General features: G+C 43.2%; 3 protein-coding genes across 3 annotated transcripts; all 3 read left to right on the forward strand.

The window, feature by feature from the left end:
* The first annotated feature begins 1,191 nt into the window (after positions 1–1,191).
* On the forward strand, positions 1,192–2,841 carry LOC124876782 (histidine-rich glycoprotein-like). The gene is made up of 3 exons (XM_047379784.1): positions 1,192–1,218; positions 1,801–2,582; positions 2,682–2,841. Exons 1-3 carry the CDS (start codon positions 1,192–1,194, stop codon positions 2,839–2,841), a joined length of 969 nt encoding a protein of 322 aa, XP_047235740.1.
* Positions 2,842–2,848: 7 nt separating this feature from the next.
* On the forward strand, positions 2,849–6,013 carry LOC124876783 (mucin-2-like). The gene has a single exon (XM_047379785.1). The coding sequence runs from the start codon at positions 2,849–2,851 to the stop codon at positions 6,011–6,013; it is 3,165 nt and encodes a 1,054-aa protein (XP_047235741.1).
* Positions 6,014–6,260: 247 nt separating this feature from the next.
* Positions 6,261–7,344, forward strand: LOC124876784 (histidine-rich glycoprotein-like). Its single transcript, XM_047379786.1, has 2 exons — positions 6,261–6,269; positions 6,328–7,344. The coding sequence occupies exons 1-2, from the start codon at positions 6,261–6,263 to the stop codon at positions 7,342–7,344; spliced, it is 1,026 nt and encodes a 341-aa protein (XP_047235742.1).
* The last annotated feature ends 17,712 nt before the right edge of the window (positions 7,345–25,056 follow it).

Consider the following 25,056-nt stretch of genomic DNA (forward strand, 5'->3'; position numbering starts at 1 on the left):
ATCAGAATCCCGGAGAACTAACCTGCAGGAACCACCTGAACATCACAATGAAGCTGATCTTTTCTATTACTCTCATCTGGGCCCTTTATAGCACAGGTAACATTGGTCATTATGTATATATATTGCACTTTCATTTGTTCTAAAGTTAGAGCACTAGAATTAAAAATTACATCTTTTTTTACATATAATTCCTAATCCTGTTGTTCAAGTAAGCTACAAAAAATTTGCTGATATTTTTAATTATTCTTATTTTATTAGTTTAATTAAAGTTTCTGAAACTGGACTCTTAATTTTCTTTTTGGAATGTCATTGCACACATCCTGGTTGTCATCAGTCATCTTATACACCTTTCTAGTTTGATCTGGTTGTCCTGTTCAACAATAAAAAAGATTAATTTAAATTTAACTCTTCCTAGGCCTAAACAAAATTGAAACGTATGAAAGATTTGGTATAGTTGTACTTACAAATTAATGATAGTGTGTTTTGTTATGGTATTTCATTTTAAAGTCCAAACTCACTAACACCAGTCAGTTTTAGATTTTTAAAGCTCATCTATTAGTTTCTAACTGGTTCAACATATTTTAAACGTTTATTTTTCATTGACTCTTTCTTCTGGTTGCAGTTGGAGCCCTGCAATGTATCACTTGTGCAGATCAGACATGTTTGAGCACAATATCACAAACATGTAGCACAGAGACGATGTGTATAACAGCTTCCATCCTAGGTATAATTCTTCTTGTCTTATTTAACTTTATAATGGAATGCACTGCATGCATTGAGGTTGCATGTGTTTTCTATGAACACTGTCTATGAACACAATCTGCTCTTTGTCTCTACAGCAACTAAACCTGGCACTTCAGGAACACAAATCTATAAATCTTGTGCATCACCCTCTCTGTGTCCGGCTGCAATCACTGCAACGTTTTCAGTCAACTTGGGTTACCAAAGTGCAATTGCATTTGCTCAGTGCTGCAACACCGACAACTGCAACTCACAAACTCTGCCTTGTAGGTTCCATCATGAGTTAAAAAAAATCTGATCATAACTTTATTTCTTTAGTATTTAATGGGTTTCTCTTCTGTTGTGCTGTTTTATTGTCAGCCCCCACTACTAAGCCAACCAACGACCTCCAGTGCATTGCTTGTGACCCGACCACTTCTCAGTGCAACACACAAATAAAATGTTCAGGAGATGAAAGCAACTGCTTCACAGCAACTTGTGAGTTTAACAAAATATAGACTAATTCCAACTATATTTATCTCAATATTAATCAGAGCAGGAACAAAGCAAAAATGACTATACATGCTAGACTGTTACTGTATGTCAGAGAAGTCTTACAAGTTAATAATGAAAAGACAAATCTTAACTTTACCCAACACAGAGCACAAGGAATGGTACTCAGCCATTAAATATGTCATACTGAATTTATGGTGTTTTAAAAAAGTTGTACAACAAAACTCTGCTATTTATATCAACAGTGAAAAGTGGAGCAACATCAATTCCAGTACTGGGCTGTGCAACCGCAAACACATGTGCAGCTGCTGCAACTCTGGGTAGTTTACCTTTCATGCAGAGTCTTGGTGCAGTCACCAGTGGACCAACCTGCTGTACAAGAAGTTTGTGCAATGGTCCACAAGTAACGACAACTGAAACACCCACCACCACAACCACTACAGCTGCCCCGACCACAACAACCACTACAACCACCTCAGCTGCCCCAATTTCTACAACTCTACCAACCACTACAGCTACCACATCCGCACCAACCAGTACAACCACTACGACTGCATTGACCACTAGGACCACTATGACCACACCCACAACCACTACAGCTCCCCCAACTACTACAGTTGCCCCGACCACTACAACTACTACAATCGCACCCACCACCAGTGCTGCCCCGATCATTATAACCACTTCAGCTGCCCCAATTTCTACAGCTGTACCGACCACTACAACTACTACATCCGTACCGACCACTTCAACCACTACAGTTGCCCCAACAACTACAACCACTACGACTGCAACCATCACCACAACCACTACAGCTGCCCCAACTTCTACAGCCGCACCAACCACTACAACTACTACATCTGCACCGACCACCACAACAACTGCAGCTTCCCCGACCACCACAACCACTACAGTTGCCCCAACAACTACAAGCACTATGACCGCATTGATCAGTACAACCACTACAACTGCACCCACCACCACAACCACTACAGCTGCCCCAACTTCTACATCCGCATCGGCCACTACCACAACCACAGCTGCCCCAACTTCTACAGCCGCACCAACCACTACCACAACTACACCTGCCCCAACTTCTACAGCCGCACCAACCACTACAACTACTACATCTGCATCGACCACCACAACCACTGCAGCTTCCCCGACCACCACAACCACTACAGTTGCCCCAACAACTACAAGCACTATGACCGCATTGACCAGTACAACCACTACGACCGCACCCACAACCACTACAGCTCCACCAACTACTACAGCTGCCCCGACCACTACAACTACTACAATCGCACCCACCACCACAGATGCCCCAACCATTACAACCACTTCAGGTGCCCCAATTTCTAACGTTGTACCGACCACTACAACTACTACATCCGTACCGACCACTACAACTACTACATCCGTACCGACCACCACAACCACTACAGCTGCCCCAACTACTACAGCCGCACCAGCCACTACCACAACTACAGCTGCCCCAACTTCTACAGCCGCACCAACCACTACAACTACTACATCTGCACCGACCACCACAATAACTGCAGCTTCCCCGACCACCACAACCACTACAGTTGCCCCAACAACTAGAAGCACTATGACCGCATTGACCAGTACAACCACTACAACTGCACCCACCACCACAACCACTACAGCTGCCCCAACTTCTACATCCGCATCGGCCACTACCACAGCCACAGCTGCCCCAACTTCTACAGCCGCACCAACCACTACCACAACTACACCTGCCCCAACTTCTACAGCCGCACCAACCACTACAACTACTACATCTGCATCGACCACCACAACCACTGCAGCTTCCCCGACCACCACAACCACTACAGTTGCCCCAACAACTACAAGCACTATGACCGCATTGACCAGTACAACCACTACGACCGCACCCACCACCACAACCACTACAGCTGCCCCAACTACTACAGACGCACCGGACACTACCACAACCACAGCTGCCCCAACTTCTATAGCCGCACCAACCACTACAACTACTACATCTGCATCAACCACCACAACCACTGCAGCTGCCCTGACCACTACAACCTCTACAGTTGCCCCAACAACTACAACCACTACGACTGCATTGACCACTAGGACCACTAGGACCACTATGACCACACCCACAACCACTACAGCTCCCCCAACTACTACAGCTGCCCCAACCACTACAACTACTACAATCGCACCCACCACCACAGCTGCCCCAACCATTACAACCACTTCAGGTGCCCCAATTTCTATAGTTGTACCGACCACTACAACTACTACATCCGTACCGACCACCACAACCACTACAGCTGCCCCAACTTCTACAGCCGCACCAACCACTACGACTACTACATCTGCACCGACCACCACAACAACTGCAGCTTCGCCGACCACCACAACCACTACAGTTACCCCAACAACTACAACCGCAACGACCTCATTGACCACTACAACCGCACCCACAACCACTACAGCTCCCCCAACTACTACAGCTGCCCCGACCACAACAACCACTACAATCACATCCACCACCACAGCTGCCCCAACCACTACAACCACCTCAGCTGCCCCAATTTCTACAACTGTACCAACCACTACAGCTACCACATCCGCACGGACCAGTACAACCACTACAGTTGCCCCAACAACTACAACCACTACGACCGCATTGACCACTACGACTGCACCCACCACCACAACCACTACAGCTGCCCCAACTACTACATCCGCATCGGCCACTACCACAACCATAGCTGCCCCAACTTCTACTGCCGCACCAACCACTATAACTACTACATCTGCCCCGACCACTACAACCTCTACAGTTGCCCCAACAACTACAACCACTACGACTGCATTGACTTCTACAACCACACCCACCAAGACAACCACTACAGCTGCCCCAACTACTACAGCCGCACCGGCCACTACCACAACTACAGCTGCCCCAACTTCTACAGCTACCCCGACCACTACAAGCACTTCAGCTGCCCCAATTTCTGCAGCTGTACCGACCACTACAACTACTACATCCGTACCGACCACCACAACCACTACAGTTGCTCCAACAACTACAACCACTACAACCGCACCCACCACCACAACAACTATAGCTGCCCCAACTACTACATCCGCACCGGCCACTACCACAACCACCGCTGCCCCAACTTCTACAGCCGCACTAACCACTGCAACTACTACATCTGCCCCAACTACTACAACCTCTACAGTTGCCCCAACAACTACAACCACTACGACTGCATTGACCACTACAACCACACCCTCCAAGACAACCAATACAGCTGCCCCAACTACTACAGCCGCACCGGCCACTACCACAACTACAGCTGCCCCAACTACTACATCCGCACCGACCACTACAACCACTACAATTACCCCAACAACTACAACCACTACAATTACCCCAACAACTACAACCACTACAACCACTACAATTAACCCAACAACTACAACCACTATGACTGCACCCACCACAACCGCTACAGCTGCCCCAACTTCTACAGCTGCACCAACCACTACAACTACTACATCTGCACCGACCACCACAACAACTGCAGATGCCCTGACCACTACAACTACTACAGTTGCCCCAACAACCACAACCGCTACGACTGCATTGACCACTACAACCACTATGACCGCACCCACCACCACAGCTGCCCCGACCAATACAACCACTTCAGGTGGCCCAATTTCTACCGCTGTACCGACCATTACAACTACTACAATTGCACCAACAACTACTACTACTATTACGACCGCACCTACCACCACAACCACTACAGCTGCCCCAACTACTACAACTGCCCTGACCACTACAACCACTACAATCGCACCCGCCACCACATCCGCATCAAGCACTACACCCACGACAGCCGCATCGAACAAAACACCCACCACAGCTGGATCGAGCACTGCACCCACCACAGCCGCATCCAGAACTGCACCCACCACAGCCGCATCGAGCACTACATCCACCACATCTGCATCGAACAATACACCCACCACAGCCGGATCGAGCACTGCACCCACCACAGCCACATCGAGCACTACATCCACCACAGCTGCATCGAACAATACACCCACCACAGCCGGATCGAGCACTGCACCCACCACAGCCGCATCCAGCACTGCACCCACCACAGCCGCATCGAGAACTACACCCACCACAGCTGGATCGAGCACTGCACCCACCACAGCCGCATCCAGCACTACACCCACGACAGCCGCATCGAACAAAACACCCACCACAGCTGGATCGAGCACTGCACCCACCACAGCCGCATCCAGCACTACACCCACCACAGCCGCATCGAACAAAACACCCACCACAGCTGGATCGAGCACTGCACCCACCACAGCCGCATCGAACAATACACCCACCACAGCTGCATCGAACAATACACCCACCACAGCGGGATCGAGCACGGCACCCACCACAGCCGCATCCAGCACTACACCCACGACAGCCGCATCGAACAAAACACCAACCACAGCTGGATCGAGCACTGCAACCACCACAGCCGCATCCAGCACTGTACCCACCACAGCTGCATCGAGCACTACACCCACCACAGCCGGATCGAGCACTGCACCCACCACAGCCGCATCGAGCACTACACCCACTACAGTCTCCCTGACCACTAAACCCGCTACATCAACCACCAGTGATGCATCTAGCTTCAGACTTGGTCTCCTCCATCTGCTGCTTGGATTTTTTATCTTTATCATTTAAGAGCTTTAAGATAAAGTTTTCCTATCTGAACCAAAGTTAAAAGATTATGACACTGTTGTTTGTTGGGAGAAAAATTAAAAAGAGGGTGTAACTTTATTTAAACTTTATTCATTTAAATGACTATATTGATTTGAAATATCTAATTTAATATCTCTAATAAATTAAGAATATTTTGTCAACTTGTTCTTTATTTTGTGTCATTGATTTTTTCATGTCTAATCTGAAATGAATACTATTAGGTTTAAAAATGGGATTTGTAATAAACTAGGCATTTGAAGTATTTTTGCTGGTAAATATTCAAACCTCTGTTTCAGAAATTTTACTTTTACATCCACACCGACCACTACAACCACTACAATTGCACCAACAACTACTACTACTATTACGACCGCACCTACCACCACAACCACTACAGCTGCCCCAACTACTACAACTGCCCTGACCACTACAACCACTACAATCGCACCCGCCACCACATCCGCATCAAGCACTACACCCACGACAGCCGCATCGAACAAAACACCCACCACAGCTGGATCGAGCACTGCACCCACCACAACCGCATCGAGCACTACATCCACCACATCTGCATCGAACAATACACCCACCACAGCCGGATCGAGCACTGCACCCACCACAGCCACATCGAGCACTACATCCACCACAGCTGCATCGAACAATACACCCACCACAGCCGGATCGAGCACTGCACCCACCACAGCCGCATCCAGCACTGCACCCACCACAGCCGCATCGAGAACTACACCCACCACAGCTGGATCGAGCACTGCACCCACCACAGCCGCATCCAGCACTACACCCACGACAGCCGCATCAAACAAAACACCCACCACAGCTGGATCGAGCACTGCACCCACCACAGCCGCATCGAACAATACACCCACCACAGCTGCATCGAACAATACACCCACCACAGCCGGATCGAGCACGGCACCCACCACAGCCGCATCCAGCACTACACCCACGACAGCCGCATCGAACAAAACACCCACCACAGCTGGATCGAGCACTGCACCCACCACAGCCGCATCGAACAATACACCCACCACAGCCGCATCGAACAATACACCCACCACAGCGGGATCGAGCACGGCACCCACCACAGCCGCATCCAGCACTACACCCACGACAGCCGCATCGAACAAAACACCAACCACAGCTGGATCGAGCACTGCAACCACCACAGCCGCATCCAGCACTGTACCCACCACAGCTGCATCGAGCACTACACCCACCACAGCCGGATCGAGCACTGCACCCACCACAGCCGCATCGAGCACTACACCCACTACAGTCTCCCTGACCACTAAACCCGCTACATCAACCACCAGTGATGCATCTAGCTTCAGACTTGGTCTCCTCCATCTGCTGCTTGGATTTTTTATCTTTATCATTTAAGAGCTTTAAGATAAAGTTTTCCTATCTGAACCAAAGTTAAAAGATTATGACACTGTTGTTTGTTGGGAGAAAAATTAAAAAGAGGGTGTAACTTTATTTAAACTTTATTAATTTAAATGACTATATTGATTTGAAATATCTAATTTAATATCTCTAATAAATTAAGAATATTTTGTCAACTTGTTCTTTATTTTGTGTCATTGATTTTTTCATGTCTAATCTGAAATGAATACTATTAGGTTTAAAAATGGGATTTGTAATAAACTAGGCATTTGAAGTATTTTTGCTGGTAAATATTCAAACCTCTGTTTCAGAAATTTTACTTTTACATGAATTAGATAAGATTTGATGCTATTTATTAATTATGTGGGGTCCCTTAATGTTTGGCTGTAGAATCAAGTCAGATCAGTACTTGATACATTTTATTTAGTTCAGTTAATTTATTTAGCCCTGCTAAATAAATTAACTGAGCTGTCACAGCTAAAAAATGCCAGGCCAGGTGTAACAAAGCTGATAGTAGAAAGAAGGGCAGGTCAAGAACAATTGGAGAGTAGAAGAAAGTAGCAGAGTGAGGGAAACTGGTGAGTATGCCCTCCAGCAACCGAAGTCTATTGCAGCTATTGGCAATTTTGCAGAGGTGAAAAAGGGGAGCTATGGAAGCCTCTTTCATATTAGATTTATAAGACATGTCCAAGTCGAAGACAACACTATGGTGTCATGTTCACAAAACTATGCGCAGGTTTGTATGTGAATGTCTCTCTCTACCTCTCGCCTCCTAGGTTGTGGCCTGTATGTGCAGTTGCCACAGCTGGAGCTCATCTCAAGAGGAGCTTAAAGAGGGGTGGCTTTCCTAAGACAGACGTCAGATTTGTTTTCATGCTCATCTCTTTTTCTGAGCCTTGCCATCCTCGTGTTCCGACACTTACCTTGGTGGCCTTGGAAGAGACCTATTCTCACATTTACACTTTTTTTTGGACTGAAACGACTCACTTCCTTGTTTCTCAGTGTGTCTGGAGTTTTCCTTCCAAGTCTCCCACCTTGAATATCTTCGCTGCTCATCTGGAAGCCCTCCTTGAACTTGCAGCTTGGATTCCTTACCAACAACTCGATACTCACTGATCTGCGTGCCCACCCTCCAGCATCTCCACCACTTTCCAAAACAACCTTAAAAAGGATCCAAGAGAACACCATCATTTGCTCATTTCACCAAGCTCCTGCCAACCTCAGTCTCTGTGTATATACTGATCTCCTTCTAGTGGTCCTCCTTATCTACTGCCAGTAAAAACTCTGCTGCATTACGTTTTCTACAGTCTACATGACGCACCATTTCTGACAATAACCACTTACCTGGAACCCTGCTGAAATACAAAGAAGAACCATCAGACCTTGAACAGGACATGGAACCGGCATGTGCGTAACAGAAAATAGAAACAACAGAATTAGTTGTTTCTGGCAACGCCCAGCACTTCGTACATGTAAAAATTAAAGTGCCTACATTTCTCTCATCTGCATATTTGCCACGAACAGTAGGGACTGAATTTTTCTTCAGTCTAAGTCTTTCTGCAAATCCTGATGTGTACTGATGTGAGTTCTGAAAGCAGTCCGTGGTAAAGGGATTCGCCCAAACTAGTACTGTCTTCGGCAATGTGACTGGAACATTGCCCTCAAAAATAAAATGAAGCTCAAATCTCTGTTATCCGACAGCGGGAGAATGTGCAAGACACATGTGGGTCTTTGCAGCCAACAACAGAACATCTACCTTTAAGGGTAGCCACTGTGAAGCACGTGTAAGGTAACACCAGCCAGCGAGACGTGATACTCCACTGAAAATCAAGCGGATGGAGCTCCGCTTCAATTGCTAGTCAGTGGGGAAAAAAATAAAAAATATATTTATTGCCAAAAAAACGGCTGTTTTTTTTTTATTTTTGGCATTTGCAATGTTTGTAGAAGCATCACAGACCCAAATGGCAGATTAAAAACGATCAGCAAATCCGCATCTCCCATCTTCCAGGATGCAGTCTCCGAATAGGAATAGAAAAAACAGCAAAAGCACAAAACATTTTAACAACAATTTTTGACTATGGCTGAATTATTTGATCGGATACTTGCCAATTCTGATTCAGGTGTTAATAATTGGTCACTTAGTGTTTTTTGTCTCTGACACCACCCAAAAAAATTGCTCTTGAGAAATCTTTCTGTTTATTGTCCCCCCAACGATGAAATGGCCTTTGTGTCCTTAGATAGGCTGAAGGTCAGCCCTGATGATCATCTCTGCAAACTTAAATGTTTGTCGTAGTTTGGTCCTGTGCTGTGTTGTAGATGAGCCAAACCACAAAGCGATGGATGTTTACAGGACAGGCTCAATAATTGCAGTGTAGAAGATGACTAGCAGCTCCTGTAGAAGGTTGTACTTCTTGATTTGTCACAGGAAGTAAAGTCTCTGCTGGGCCTTCTTCCGAACAGGTGGCGAGAAAGGGTTGTACCTAGGAACCGGAAGTGATCCACAGTAGGCACAGTGTTGTTGGATGGTGAGGGGATGGAGTGTGGGGGTGTTCTCCAGAAGTTCATTGTCATCTCCAGTCTTGAGAAGGTTCAGCTTTAGGTGGTTCTGGTTCTGGACCAGCCAATCTACGTCCTGTCTCTAAGCAGACTCATCGTTGTCCTGGATCAATGACAGTGTTGTCATCTGCAAACTTCAGGAGACTCACAGATGGGTCCGCTGAGATGCCGTCAATTGTGTACAGAGAGACGAGGAGTGGGGATACAATACAACCCTGGGGGTGCCAGTGCTGATGGTTCGTGTGTCATAACAAACAGCACATACCTTACACACATAGCCAGGCTTCACAATGTCAACCAAGGTAACCAAGAAGGATTAGCGTTCAGGAGGCTTTAGCAATGCTGCAGAGCATGTCTAACTGTGAATCTGATGGTGGAGATGTGAGCAACCTCACATTTCAGAATGAAAACGTCACCAGTTCTTCAAGTGATGAGGATGCAACTGCTCTTTCACCAGTAAATCCTTCCCTTCAAAGACGCACCAGGAGACGGGCGGTCAATTATGTGTCAGGACAGTTATGTGACTGACAGAGGCTACATCAGATGAGGAGGAAGACACAACGCATGTCAACCCCCCTCGTACTAAAAAACAAAAAGTTTAAAATTTAAAACACTGTTGTTGATTACAACTATTTCAAATACGGAGTTGATATCATGGACCAGAAATTATGCAACTACAACTGCAACTCCAGGAACACAGAGATGGCCCATGGCTGTGTTTTACAACCTGCTTGACATGGCTGTCACAAATGTACGTGTCTTTTACACAGCATGTACAGGATCCAAAGAAAGTCAGCAATTGTTCATGCTGGAGCTTGCAGAGGAACTTCAAAACAGGCTTTTGCAGGAAAAGGCACAAGGGGAAGAGCACAAACAGCAATGTTTGTTTTATTGTTTTTCCAAGCTGAAATTGTGTTTTTTGGGGCACTAATTCAAGCCCTCTGTTTTCTGATGTTCAAAATGTTCAGTATTTCTTCCAGCACCCTAAGCCTATAGCAGCATACAGAGATAGCTCAGGATAACCTAAGCCACTCTAACTATAAGCTTTATAAAATAGGAAAGTTTTAAAGCCTAGACGTAAAAGTAGACAGGGTGTCTGCCTCATGGACTAAAAATGGGAGCTGGTTCCACAGTAGAGGAGCCTGATAGCTAAAGGATCTGTCTCCATTCTACTTTTAGAAACTCTAGGAACCACCAGTAAACCTGCAGTCTGAGAACGAAGTGCTAGTTAGGAACATATGGAACAATCACAACCCCCCTCCAACCCAGGCATGTACGTCTTGAAGACCAGCGAGAAGAAGAATATTGCATAAACTGCCTAAACACTGATACATGAGATTGTAAACTTCACGGAATATTATTTCGGTTGCATTGACGGAGAAAATATAATGTATTTGTTTGTATTTGACGCTGAACACAGTTGGACAGACTATCGCATTGAATACCTATGTGCTGCTGTTTAAATATGTTAACCCACTATTTACCCATCATTCAATAAATCGGTAGACGATAAATAAATGTTTCCAAGCGCTTCATTGGGCGGGGGTTCAAAACGGTTTCTAATATTTCTGCCACCTCTTTATTACAGTCAGCTCTCATTTAAAATAAAATGCGATCCCCAAATAGCCAGAATTGTAGTGTCCATAATCATTTACTGCCCAGCAGCTGCTTCCAGAAGTAAACGGTGAATGCCGCTGCTTGGTAGTGAAAGCAGGTTGGGCGATACCAAGTTTTTGCAGGGAGAAGGGGGGTTACATTACCAGAAGATAAACATGCTACTGTTGTAGCCAAAATTGATAATGAATAAAAAAAATTAACATGTTATTCATGTAAGATGTTTTTTGTAAATCGAAATTATGTGATTTTATTGGGGGCGTTATTGTGATTGGATCAGACCATTGGGGGGGGGGGGGGGGGGGGGGCAAACCCCCAATCCCCCCTGCAAATAACGCCTATGGTTATATCATAGTTGGTGATAATTCAAGATGGTGCTTAGCTCTGTAGCACTTTGCATGTTTTTGTTTATTTAATCTGCTCTTTGCTACAATCATCCAGTACATTTCACTACAGAGGCACTCCTAAACATCAGACAGGTTTTTTTCACTGTTTTTCATCAACCCAGACAACTCTCTGGCTAAGAAAATATTTTATTTAATTCAATTCAGTTTATTTATATAGCACCAATTCACAACACAGGACCCATCAAGGCACTTTTCAAAATCAGTTCAGTGGAATCATACGGATTTCAAGTCAGGTACACACATTTCAGTTAATCCTAATTACCAAACAGTTCAGTTAAATTCAGTTTATTATTTACTGGTTGAAAGGTTTTTCTATCTAAGGAAACCCAGCAGATTGCATTGAGTCAGTGACTTGCAGCATTCACTGAGCATGCATGTAACGACAGTGAAAAGGAAAACTCCCTTTTAACAGGAAGAAACCTCCAGCAGAACCAGAACCAAGCTCAGTGTGAGCAGCCATCTGCCACGACCGACTGGGGTTTAAGAGAACAGAGCAGAGACACAAAAAGAACACAGAAGCACTGATCCAGGAGTACTTCAAACTGTAAATATTTTACAACTGAAACTATGTTTTTGTGCTTCTGGCTTTCTAGGGCAGGATATATATTTTTGAAATCCTTTTTTATTTTACGTAATTTTTTAATTGTACTAGTCTTGTCCACTATTATTTTTCTTTTGTTTCTAATTTTTGTAGATTTTGTCATTTGCCTTTTCTCCTTTTGTTTTTGCTACATCTTTTGTCATCTTTTTCTTGCTATAATGGAGATGGGACAAGAAATTGAACAAGCATTTCGTACCGCATATTTAAGAAAACCATTTGTCCAACAGAAGGCATATCTCCTGTATTTATTATTTTTATAAAGCAACTCTGCCTCTCACACTACAAGTTAAACAGGCCTAATATGGTATTATCAGATGAAGCTTCTAGGATGGGGACCTCAAAAAAAAAAGAGAGTTGTTTAAAATGTATAAGTGCTTTGCATGTGAACCTGGATAACATTTTTAGAGGTAACAGACATAACAAAACAAAAAAACACTAAAAACAAATTGGTAAAAAGCTGCATAAACATTCACAAATGATTCAGCAGACGCCGTACCAAATGGTTTTTGCTTTGATGAAGGGCTTGTTATTATTATTTTCTATTATTTTCACCTATTTGCCTTATTTAAAACCTTTTTGAAAATTCAAATTCTGCATTTTATTGTAATTTTATTTTAAGAAGTGGAAAAATTTTTTGCTTTGTAAATACGGTATGTTCTAAAAATACAGACCAGTTGCAGGCACACACGCCTTGCTTTAAAGAAAGGTAATGAAGTAGAAGCAGCAAAACAAAAGTAAATAACCTTTAGAGAATGACTAAGGACAATCCCTGATCTAAAATGAGGAACAAAAAGAGAAAAATATTTTTAGGATGCTCATTTTGGAGTGATATCATCACATTAATTATTTGTATTGTTTGTGTGAACTGCTCCCTCCACTTAAATGCTGACGTGCTTAAAAGGGTGTGTTAAGGTATGTTTAAATTGTTTTGAGGGAGGCAAAACAAAATAATAAGGTGAGTTTTTTATGCAAACATAGCCAAACATTTAAGGTCACCAGCTAAAAGTAAATTAATGTGCAGGATCTACCTGAGCAACATGAAGCTGACGTTTTTTTTTTTTTGTCTCATCTGGGCGCTCAACAGCACAGATAATTCTTATAATACGTATAATCTTTATAAAACAGTTAGTGTTATAGAAGCAAATTTAAAGATTAGGTTTTTTATATGTAATTATATTATTTAACTCTACCTCCTTTTTTTAGCCTTTTTCTTACATAGGGTAAAATATTGGTTAGATGCTGAAGATTGTGAGATTGTTGAAATGTTAAAGTTCTGAACATAGGTAGATTGGCATGTAGGTTTTAAAACACAAGACTTTTACTTATTTCTTTGTGTTTGAGTTTATAACAGAAAATCCTCTCTAACATATTATTACAATAATTGACTCACTTCAAAGTTAGAGTATTTACATTAATATACAAAAAATTCTAAGACAATCAAATATTCAGAAAGCAAACATAAGTGTAGAACGTATGAACTAAGAGTACAAAGAACAGAAGTTAGTTTACCTTTCTCATATATTTGAATTTCAGATGCTAAGAAACATTTATAAAAAATCTTATCACACTGAATAATTTATGGGTTGAATGTTTGTAAGAGAATTATGAGTTTTAAGACATTGAAAGAACAGTGACAGCTGGAACAAACATATCTCCAGTGCTTGGGTTCATAGCCCTAATCGCATGTGCAGTGACTAGAAGCTTCGGTGCCTTCCCCGTCATGCAGAGTGTTGGTTTAAAGTCCAGTGGCCCAGTTTGCTGTGGGACCAATTGGTGCAATAATCCACAAGCAATAACCACAACACGAACATCTGCAGTGTCAGCTTCAACTATTACAAATGTAGCTCCAGCCACCACAACTGCAACAAGAGATAACAAATAAAAGACTTTTTAGTATTATAAATGCTATAAAAATATAAATAAATATAAAAATAAGCTCAGAAATCCTGATATTTTAGCTTTTGACTGCATCCTTGAAACATGTAAAACAATTACTTTTAATTTCAGTATTTCCTTCTGATTCCAGCTTGAACCCTGCAGTGGATAACCTGCTCAGGTGTGTTCAAGCACAGTTTCTGTGACATGTGGCTCAGAGGTGATGTGTATAACAGCTTCCATCCTAGGTATTCCACTCATGACGTATTTTACTGTATTGCCAAATTCCAGTCAGGGTCTGTAAGGTTTGTTCTCTATAAAGAACAACCTGCTCTTAGACTCTGCAGCTACTTCATCTGGAGCAAAAAAACAACAAATCTTCAAAGGCTATGCCGCATCCTCTCTGTGTCCGAGCACAGGCAGTCAGACGTTTTCAGTTAGCTTGGTTTTCCAAAGAGCTATTTCATCTGCTGAGTGCTGAAGCACCAGTGACTGTCACAACTCACAAACCCTGCTGTGTAAGTTTCATCACGGGTTGAGGGTCTTTATTGTATATTTAAATACATACAATGAAAATACTAAAAATAGTAAATCACATAGGCTCAAAATCCAAGGTTTTTTGTCTACATCTTTCAAATTTCTATTTTTGCTCTACAGTTAAATAGACAAGAATGACTGGTTTTAAAAGGTGGACGATATCTACAATAGCCGGTGGAACAATAGCAGCTCCGGTGTTTGGCTCTAAAACTCCAAACACATGTTCCTGCTGTAAGCCTGGCTACTTCATGCAGAATGATGATTCAATCTCCAGTGGAACCAACTTGCTGTGACAGCAGTGTCCTGTGTCAAGACCTAAATGCATTAATCCTAGCATCAGCCACCACAACTACAGCTCTAGCTACACCTGCAGCACCAACTACAACGCTATCTTGAACCACTCAAAGTACAGATGCAACTACAGCTTCAGCTACAACAAAAGCAGCACCAACATTGGATTTTGTGGGGCAATGTTGGCAGGGTAAACCCACATATTTTGTGGATATCACCTACATTCAAATTCAAATTCAAAGATACTTTATTGATCCCCGAGGGGAAGTTAGAATTCCAGTACAACCCATCCAAACATACATCATGACACAAGACAAGGGGGGACGGGTCACCGAGGCTTTGCTGCCCACTCACAAGCGCTGCCCTTGCTAGATGAGAAAAGAGGCCACATTAGGAAAGTAGAGGGAAAAAATCATATTTCACACTTTATCCTTAGCAGGATACAGTTTGAGATTGCCAAAAACCTCAGCACAAAGAAGCAACAAGTTGACAAAACAACATCATGCCGGGATCGGTGAAGGTGGTGTGAGGGGTGCATATGTTTATCTTGAGCATGTGTGTGTGTGCAAGTGAGTGTGTGCAAGTAAGTCCATGAAGCACTGTCACAGAGGCCATTGTCCTTGATGGTACGTTGGAATGTTCATCAACTGGCCACAAAGTTCTGAGCAGGTCCACAGATGTCCTCAGGGAAGGGAGGGGGCAGAGGGAGCAGAGCGTCATGTTTACATAACACATGGGCCTTGTGTTGGAATATCCAAATGGGCCCGTTATAAGTGTTATGAATTTGGGCCTAGAAAAATTGGTAGATCCATTTGTAGTTTGACCACATTTCCTTCTTGTGGTTACAATTCAAGTGAGATACAAGGCACTACAAACCAGATTTTTGAACATGAACAAGTCATGAAGATATTGTTAATATCACATTTCTAAGGTGGTTTTACAAAATTACACCCTATAAGTGTTGTAGAAGTTGAACTATAAAAGTTAATATTTTTCACATATTAAAGGTGAGAGATCCCAAAATGCTTCACGATGCTGCTTCTCATTTTGCTGAACAATAAAACATTATATGTACTTTCAGGTTCTTATTTTAATAACCATACTGTTGGTGCAGGTTTTATATTTTGTTCTAAATGTGATCTCTGTTTCTTTGGGAACACTATTCACTGTGCTAACCCTTATTAATAGACAGTCTATAGGTCAAACGCAGTTTACAGTGCACGATAAAGCAGTTACCTTTGTCTGTTTGGTTGTAGAGCAACAAGGATTTCTTTGAGGTTTTGCTATGCACATGGACACCCCTCTTGGCATTTGCATCTCTCTATGTGTTTCGAAGCTGCTTGTCTTGTAATATGTGTTTCCAGGGTTGTGTCAAAAATGTTGAACCTCTGAATTAAAGTTGCAATTTGCAGGCTGATGGCTCTTGTTACCAGCTCTCCCAGAGCTCTCCCAGAGCTGGTAACAAGTTGCCAGATTTTCACTTTTTGGTACAACATGCAATCCTATGTGAGATTTTCCCCAATTTTATCTATTTTTTTCTTCCAGAACAAATAATGGACAATTTTAAGGTAAACAGAAACTAAATTAAATTAACATTTTGGCTTGCAATGCGAAAGGAGGAGAAATAACAGATAAACTACACAAACGGCATCCCATTATCAACAGTGTGTTTAGGACCAGTGCTCCTCGAGACCAAACAAACATCTTCTGGTTGTTTGGTCCCAGTGGCTTGGTTCTACCCTCAAGTTACTTACCACAACACCTCAGATGAAAGAGAGTCAGAAACCTGTTCACTTTTACTCAGGTAAAGACCCATCTCTCATGCTCTCTCACCTGCTTCCGTTACCCCAGACAGAGAGCTGCTTACTGGAATAAAAACCCTCAAAAACAAAACCCTCAAAAACAAGCCAAGAACCTCTGTGCCATGCAAACCAGTCTGCCCTCCAACACTCTGTTCCTCTGCCACCATCTCCAAGCTCCAGCAACCCACGGAACCTAATCCTAAAATTCCACAAGTAAGAACAATTCATATCAGAATATCTTTGACCGAGTCCCATGTGACTTCCTCTACTATTCTCAACATTTCAGTAAACCTGCATCCAAATCCCTGGAAACCAAGACCTGTATGTTACGTTGTGTTCTTATAATAAAGTGAATTAAGGTCACTTAGAAAAAGCATGAGATATAACTTAAATGATCATACCGTAAAGGTAAACTTTGCTTCAAAAAGGCCAATCAAAGCAGAACAAAGAAAATGCACGTACTAATGGTAAAATCTTCTTTCCTCAAAGGGGTGATGTTCAAGTTTGTCAGGTATGAGTTTGGAATGTTACAACTATGTGACTCTGCCTTAGGTCTCTGTGGTGCCAAAACGTATATTAGAATCAGAATCAGCTTTATTGCCAGGTTTGTACAGACAAACAAGGAATTTGACTCCGGTACACTTTGCTCTCAATAATAAAGAATATCTTTTTAAATGTACATATATACACAATTGACTTTACAATGGAATATAATATGAGATCAGTCCAAGTATGCAAGGTGTTCTGAAACTCTGACTGTCAAGTATTCAACAGAGAAACAGCCTGGGGAAAGAAACTGTCTCTGTGGCAGCTGGTTTAGCAGACAGTGGTCGGTAGCGCTGATCTGCAGGTAAAAGCCTAAACTGTTTGTATGCAGGGTGTGTGGGGTAGAGGGTGACACAGGAGTGGATTTTCTCTCCTGTCCCATCCCGCTCCCACAGAAAAATGTCTTGTCCCATCTCCCTCCCAGGCCAGCATTTAAAAAGAAATCCTGTCCCGTCCGACTCCTGGTAAATTGACTCCCACTCCCATTCCGCTCCCATTTAGAACGACTCCCACTCCTGTGCCACTCTCATTTTTGTTTTCTTCATTTAGTCTTTTGACAATTTCATTGTTTGAAGAATCAGTTAGGTCCCTGTTTTTAGCTGTAGTAAAGGCCAGTTAAAGTAAAAAAAAATAATAATGAAGAAATAATAAAATATGAAACAAGGAAACAGACCATGCCTTGAATAAACAAAATGTACATAGTTGTATTTTACTCATTTATTAAGTGATTGTTTCCTTTGAACAATGATATTACTTTTATGTTTCAAATTGCTGAAATGAAACAAAAATTCAATTCAATTCAGTTTATTTATATAGCGCCACTTCACAACACATGTTGTCTCAAGGCACTTCACAAGTCAAGTACATACATTCCAATTAATCCTAACAATTGAACAGTGCAGTCAGATTCAGTTATTTATTCAAATTGGATAAAAAGTTTTTCTATCTAAGGAAACCCAGCAGATTGCATCCAGTCAGTGACTTGCAGCATTCACTCCTCCCGGATGAGCATGTAGAGACAGTGGACAGTCACTGGCGTTGACTTTGCAGCAATCCCTCATACTGAGCATGCATGTAGCAACAGTGGAGAGGAAAAACTCCCTTTTAACAGGAAGAAATCTCCAGCAGAACCAGGCTCAGTGTGAGCGGCCATCTGCCACGACCGACTGGGGGTTTGAGAGAGCAGAGCAGAGACACAAAGAGAACAAAGAAGCACTGATCCAGGAGTACTTTCTATGGGAAGGAAAAGTAAATGTTAATGGATGTAGCTCCTTTAGTCGTTTCATCTAGAAAGAAAGAACAGATAAACTCTGAGCCAGTTTTCAAGGTTAGAGTCTGAAAGAGAGCACATGTCTAGGAGAGAGAAAGGGTTAAACACTAAAAGACAGGGCCATGTGGATCATCGGTAGAGGGTGAGCATTAAGTTGTTGCCAGCAGAAGCTTGGACAATGCCCCTCTCCAGAAAGGTGTCACAGGTAGACACAGAGTCAGGCTAGGTGTAGCTTCTAGGAAGAGAAAAGAGAGAACACAAAGTTAAAAGCTGAAATAACAGCAAATAATGCAAAATTGGAGAGTAGTGTGAGAATGTAGCGAAGAGGGTGAAAGTGGTCATTATGTCCTCCAGCAGCCTAAGCCTATAGCAGCATAACTACACAAATAGTTTCAGTTCAGATTATTTAGTTAAACGGCGCTTATTTACAACAATGTCGTCTCAAGGAACCCCACAAAGGGTCCCACTGATGGTCATTGTTATACTAAAAACCACAAGGATTGGGATACCTCTCTCTGTCAGACTGATTATAACCATTGGAAAAGAGAAGGGGTCATATAAGTAGCAGAAATGGAGGGTGTGTTTGCACCTCAACCATAACTGAACTGGTTTAGGCTAAACCTGTCTCCCCCTTACTCCAACCAACAGGGAGGGAGGAAGGCTCCCTCCCTGATAAACTAAGCCACTCTAACTATAAGCTTTATCAAAAAGGAAAGTTTTAAGCCTAGTCTTAAAAGTAGACAGGGTGTCTGCCTCACGGACTAAAACTGGGAGCTGGTTCCACAGGAGAGGAGCTGATAACTAAAGGATCTGCCTCCCATTCTACTTCTAGAGACTCTAGGAACCACCAGTAAACCTGCAGTCTGAGAACGAAGTGCTCTGTTAGGAACAATCAGATCTCTGATGTATGATGGAGCTAGATCATTAAAGGCTTTATATGTGAGGAGGAGAATTTTAAATTCTATTCTAAATTTAACAGGGAATAATGAAGGGAAGCTAAAATAGGAGAAATATGATCTCTCTTTTTAATTTTCATCAGAAATCTTGCTGCAGCATTTTGAATGCACCAAGCAAGAGAACTATACTTGGTGAACAAAATTGCAAAAAGGCATTACCTTCACAATTTTGAAACTGTACCTCAATGGTTCACAGCCCTGGTCCTCAGGGACCCCTTCCCTGCACGTTTTAGATGTTTGTCTGCTCCAGAACACCTGATTCAAATTCTGACATGACCTCCTATACAGGCATCAAGAATGGAAGGTCAAACTGGACAAGATTAATACAATAAAATCATCATAAATAAATGAAGTAAATGTAACATGAAAGAAATGTAACATTAAATGTGCCATTAAATTAAAGGTACCATTTAATTATTTAATACATCATTAGAAACAATAAATGTACCATTATATCATGAAATTGACTATTATGCAATTAAATGTGCCACTGAATAATTAAGTATAATTTTAAAGGCGACATGACGTAATTAGTGGTACACTTAATATTTAATGATGTATTAAATAAATTGTACATTTAATGGTACATTCAATTTTTTTTTCTATTTCACTTCGTATTTATTTAATATCTTCCCTTGATGATGAAGCCTTCTACGGAGCCCACGAGGGGACATGGGGGAATTTCCCGGCGCCATACGTTTGTGTTCTCACGCAATAGTCTTTGTGTTATCTCGCAATACTTTGTGGGGTAGTTTCCAAACCAGATAACTGCAAAAATGAAACAAACACTACACTCGTTTTGAGATTTATTGAGTTTTATTTTGAAATCGGCATTAAATAAAATGATCTTCAATCAGACTAAAAGACAGTTATTATCCATAAGCTGTCAGACTACTGAACTTTGGACAATAATGCTGCATGAAACCACATCTGTGACACTTTATTAGCTTATTGCTGCTGCATGATGTGTACTTTTTTTTATGTACTTTTTTTTACGCCATTAGTGTTTTTGTTTTTATCGTGATTTGAACGGTTCTTCTTATCCTAAGCATTTAATCACATTGTTTACTGCATGTTAACCTGCATATGACAAATAATCCATATCAGTGCTATTTGTTTGGTGAGCAGTTTGTCATCTGTGCTGCTGTTCCAAAATGCACAGCTTTATCAAGGCGATTAACAACTTTTGCTAGCGAACGCAAAAGTATTGCGTGGAGACGCAAAAGAAAATAAAAACCCCATGTCCCCTCACAGGCTTCCGTACCTTACCTCTTAAATCTTTAGCGCACATGCAGCAATTTGTTGGTCAGATAAGACTTGACACATGATGGTACTTTTGGTTTGATGAATGAAGAGATGCAGGGTTGATTTAATCCAGAATCTGTCTTACAAGTGTCCCTTAATCACTGGTGAACTTGATTACGAATAAACACGTTTTACAAGCAGCAGACTGCATGTTAAAACCGCTACATTCAACTCTCCTGAACTTCGGTAATATTTGCAACTTTCCTGTCAGCTCTATGAGTTTAATAGATAAGTCCTTACTTCTGACTTTACGTTACAAATCCAATTTTACCACGTCCAGTTCTCCACCTGCGTTTGTTCCCTCCATTCTGGACGCAGGTGGAAAACATCGATCAGAAGCACTGTTGGCTTGTGGGTCGTGTAGTTCGTTTGACTCGCATTATAGTATAGGCTTCTTGGAAAAAAAACTACACAATGGCGGCGTCGATCCAAGTTTTTTTTTCTTAAAGTTTATAACAAAGTCTCAGTTTTACATTTCCAAGGACAATTGATCCTAGTTTATTTTCCCTCCTATTAGTTAGCTCCCACTCCCGTTCATTTTTTATCCTGTACCGTCCCAATCACGTGATCTTTACTGATGCTGTCTCCCGTCCCATTCCCATGGGATTCCTGAAAAAATGTCAGCCTCTAGTGTGGGGTCTGCAGAGATTTTAGCTGCCCTTTTCCTGACCCTAGACCTGTATAAGTCCTGGCCAGGGTAGAGGAAAGGTCAGCCCTGATGATTCTCTGTCCAGACCGGATTGTTTGTTGCAGTAGTGGATGACCCAAACCACACTGAGAAGGACGAAGACAGGACAGACTGAATTATGGCAGCGTAGAAAATGATCAGCAGCTCCTGTGGAAAGTTGTACTTCTTGAGTTGACTCAGGAAGTACAGTTTCTGCTGGGCCTTCTTCCAAACATTGTCTATGTGTGAGGACCATCTCAGGTTTTGAGAAATGGTGGTTCCTAGGAACTGGAAATTATCCACAGCAGATATGGCGTTGTTGTGGTTGGTGAGGGGGGATATATCAGAATCAGAATCAAAATCGGCTCTTTTGCCAAGTTTGTACATACAAACAAGGAATTTGACTCCGGTACACTTTGCTCTCTGGTTTTTGTTTTTTGCATTAAAGAATATACAATATATATAAATAACAAGGTGGATTTGCAACATCTGTATGCTGTTGTTCTGTACTTTATTAAATGTTCAACAGACAAACAGCCTGGGGGAAGAAACTGTCTCTGTGGCAGCTGGTTTTAGTGAACAGTGCTCTGTAGCGGCGGCCTGAAGGTAAAACTCTGAACAGTTTATGTGCAGGGTGTGTGGGGTCTGCAGAGATTCTTGCAGCTCTTTTTCTGACTCCACAGTCTTGAGTGGGTTGAGTTCAAGGTAGTTCTGACTGCACCAGTGTATCAGCCGATCCACCTGCTGTCTGTATGCAGACTCATCACCATCCTGGATCAGTCCAATGACAGTGGTGTCATATGCAACCTTCAGGAGTTTCACGGACGAGTCCGATGAGGTGCAGTCATTTGTGTACAAGGAGAAGAGGAGTGGGGATAGAACACACCCCTGGGGGGCACCAGTACTTATTGATCTGGATCGGGAGAAGATGCTCCCCAGTCTCATCTGCTGCTGTCATTCCATCAGGAAGCTGTTGAGCCACTGACAGGTGGAGGCTGGGACGTTGAGCTGGGTGAGCTTCTGGTGGAGGATGTCTGGTATGATGGTGTTGAAGGCCGAGCTGAAGTCTACAAACAGGATCCTGGCGTTCGTCCCTGGATGGTCGAGGTGTTGCAGGATGAAGTGTAGACCTAAGTTAACAGCATCATCTGCCGACCTGTTTGCTCGGTAAGTAAACTGCAGGGGGTCCAGCAGGGGGCCTGTGATGTCTTTCAGGTGCTTCAACACCAGCCGCTCAAAAGATTTCATGACCACAGACATCAGGGCTACAGGCCTGTAGTCATTTAATCCTAGGATGGTGGGTTTCTTGGGCATCAGGATGATGGTGGATCATTTGAGGCAGGAGGGGACCTCACATTTCTCTAGGGACTTGTTGAAGATCCGGGTGAAGATCGGAGCAAGTTGATTTGCACAGGCTTTCCGGCATGATGGGGAGACGTTATCAGGTCTTCCAGCTTTCTGTGTTTTCATGCGCTGAAAGAGCCTATTTACATCTTCCTCGGAGATCTTTAGTGCAGGCGGAGGATCTGATGGTGGGGGGTTGGTTGCTTTATGGGAGGAATTTGTTCCTGAATGGGACGTAGAGGAGATGATTTGTGGTGTGAATGGCTTCCTGTCATGTTTGCAGTAGAAGCCATTCAGATGGTTAGCCAGGCGAGGATTCTGTTCAGGATGGGCGGGGGGGCTCCTGTAGGCAGTCAGGTTTCTCAGACCGGTCCATACAGCCGAAGTATCACCAGTAGAAAGGCTGTTCTTCAGCTTCTCATTGTAGCTTCTGGCTACTGTGGCTCAGTAGGAAGAGTAGTGGTCTTGTAATCAGAAGGTTGTGGGTTCGATTCCAGCTTCCTCCTGCCATATGTCGATGTGCCCCTGGGCAAGGCACTTAACCTCAAGTTGCCTACCGATCTGCGTATCGGCGTATGAATGTGTGAGCGTTAGTGAGTGCAATTGGGTGAATGTGGCTCTAGTGTAAAGTGCTTTGAGCGGTCTGTATGACTGGAAAAACGCTATATAAGTTCAGTCCATTTACCATAGCTTCTCTTGGCTGCTTTGATCTCCTTTGTTAGTTTGTTCCTGGCCTGCTTGTACTGCACCCAATCTCCACTGCTGTGAGCTTCTTCCTTTTCCCTGCGCAGATTCCTGAGATGTGGAGCAAACCATGGCTTATTGTTCCCAAAGGTGCAGAATGTCTTGGTCTGCACACACATGTCCTCACAGAAACTGATGTATGATGTCACCACATCAGTTAGTTGGTTTAAGTCAGTGGTTGAGGTTTCAAAAATAGTCCAGTCTGTGCATTCAAAGCAGGCCTGTAGCATCTGCTTTGATTTCCTCAGTCCACTTCTGAACAGTGTGAACCTTGGGTTTGGAAGCTCTTAGTCTCTGTCTGTAGGTTGGGATGAGGTGGATAAGAGAATGATCTGAAAAATCCAGAGCAGCCCTGGTAACAGCATGATATGAGTCCTTTAAAGCTGTGTAACAATGGTCCAGTATGTTTTTGTCTCTGGTGGGACATTTAATATGCTGTCTGTATTTGGGGAGTTCATTGGAGAGGATTGCGCTGTTAAAATCTCCCAGTATTATGATGAAAGAGTCCGTGTGTTTTTTCTCCACATCTGTAATCAGCTCAGCGAGATGTTTTTCAGCGGCAGAAGTGCAGCCTTGCGGTGGAAAATATGAGCCAATTATTATAAACGAGGAAAACTCCCTCAGTGAATAAAACGGTTTACAGTTTATATAAAATGCCTCCAGATCAAGACTACATGTTTTCCCCAGCACTTTTATGTCTGCAACAACCTTCGTTTATATAAAAGCAGATTCCGCCTCCACGCCTCTTCCCCGATTGCTCCGAGCTGCGATCTTCTCTGAACAGCTGGAAGGCCTGCATCAGCAGTGCGCGGTCCTGGATGTTTTCACTCAGCCATGTCTCGGTGAAGCAGAGAACCGCTGATCCGCGGAGGTCCGTGTTTTTACTGGTGAGGAGAAGCAGCTCGTCCATTTTGCTGCTTAGAGAGCAGACATTTGCCAGATGGATTGAAGGCAGTGGTGTGCGAAGTCCTCTTCTGCGGAGTTTTACCAGCGCACCAGCACGTTTCCCTCTCCAACGTCTCCGTCCGCGCAGAATCCCATAGAGTTCCGCAGCTCCGCTTGCCAGAAGCTCAGTGAACCTCGGATCGATGAAAGATGGTGAAAAA

The sequence above is a fragment of the Girardinichthys multiradiatus genome, chromosome 11 (assembly GCF_021462225.1).
Source record: "Girardinichthys multiradiatus isolate DD_20200921_A chromosome 11, DD_fGirMul_XY1, whole genome shotgun sequence".
Lineage (NCBI taxonomy): Eukaryota > Metazoa > Chordata > Actinopteri > Cyprinodontiformes > Goodeidae > Girardinichthys > Girardinichthys multiradiatus.

What these genes read in the sequence shown, in the direction of transcription:
- LOC124876783 (XM_047379785.1), top strand. Translation starts at nt 2,849, where the DNA reads ATGACCGCATTGACCAGTACAACCACTACAACTGCACCCACCACCACA.
- LOC124876782 (XM_047379784.1), top strand. Translation starts at nt 1,192, where the DNA reads ATGAAAGCAACTGCTTCACAGCAACTT. An exon ending in CAACTGCTTCACAGCAACTT is followed by an intron (nt 1,219 to 1,800) that starts GTGAGTTTAACA and finishes ATTGACCACTAG; the next exon opens with GACCACTATGACCACACCCA. An exon ending in AACCATTACAACCACTTCAG is followed by an intron (nt 2,583 to 2,681) that starts GTGCCCCAATTT and finishes CAACCACTACAG; the next exon opens with CTGCCCCAACTACTACAGCC.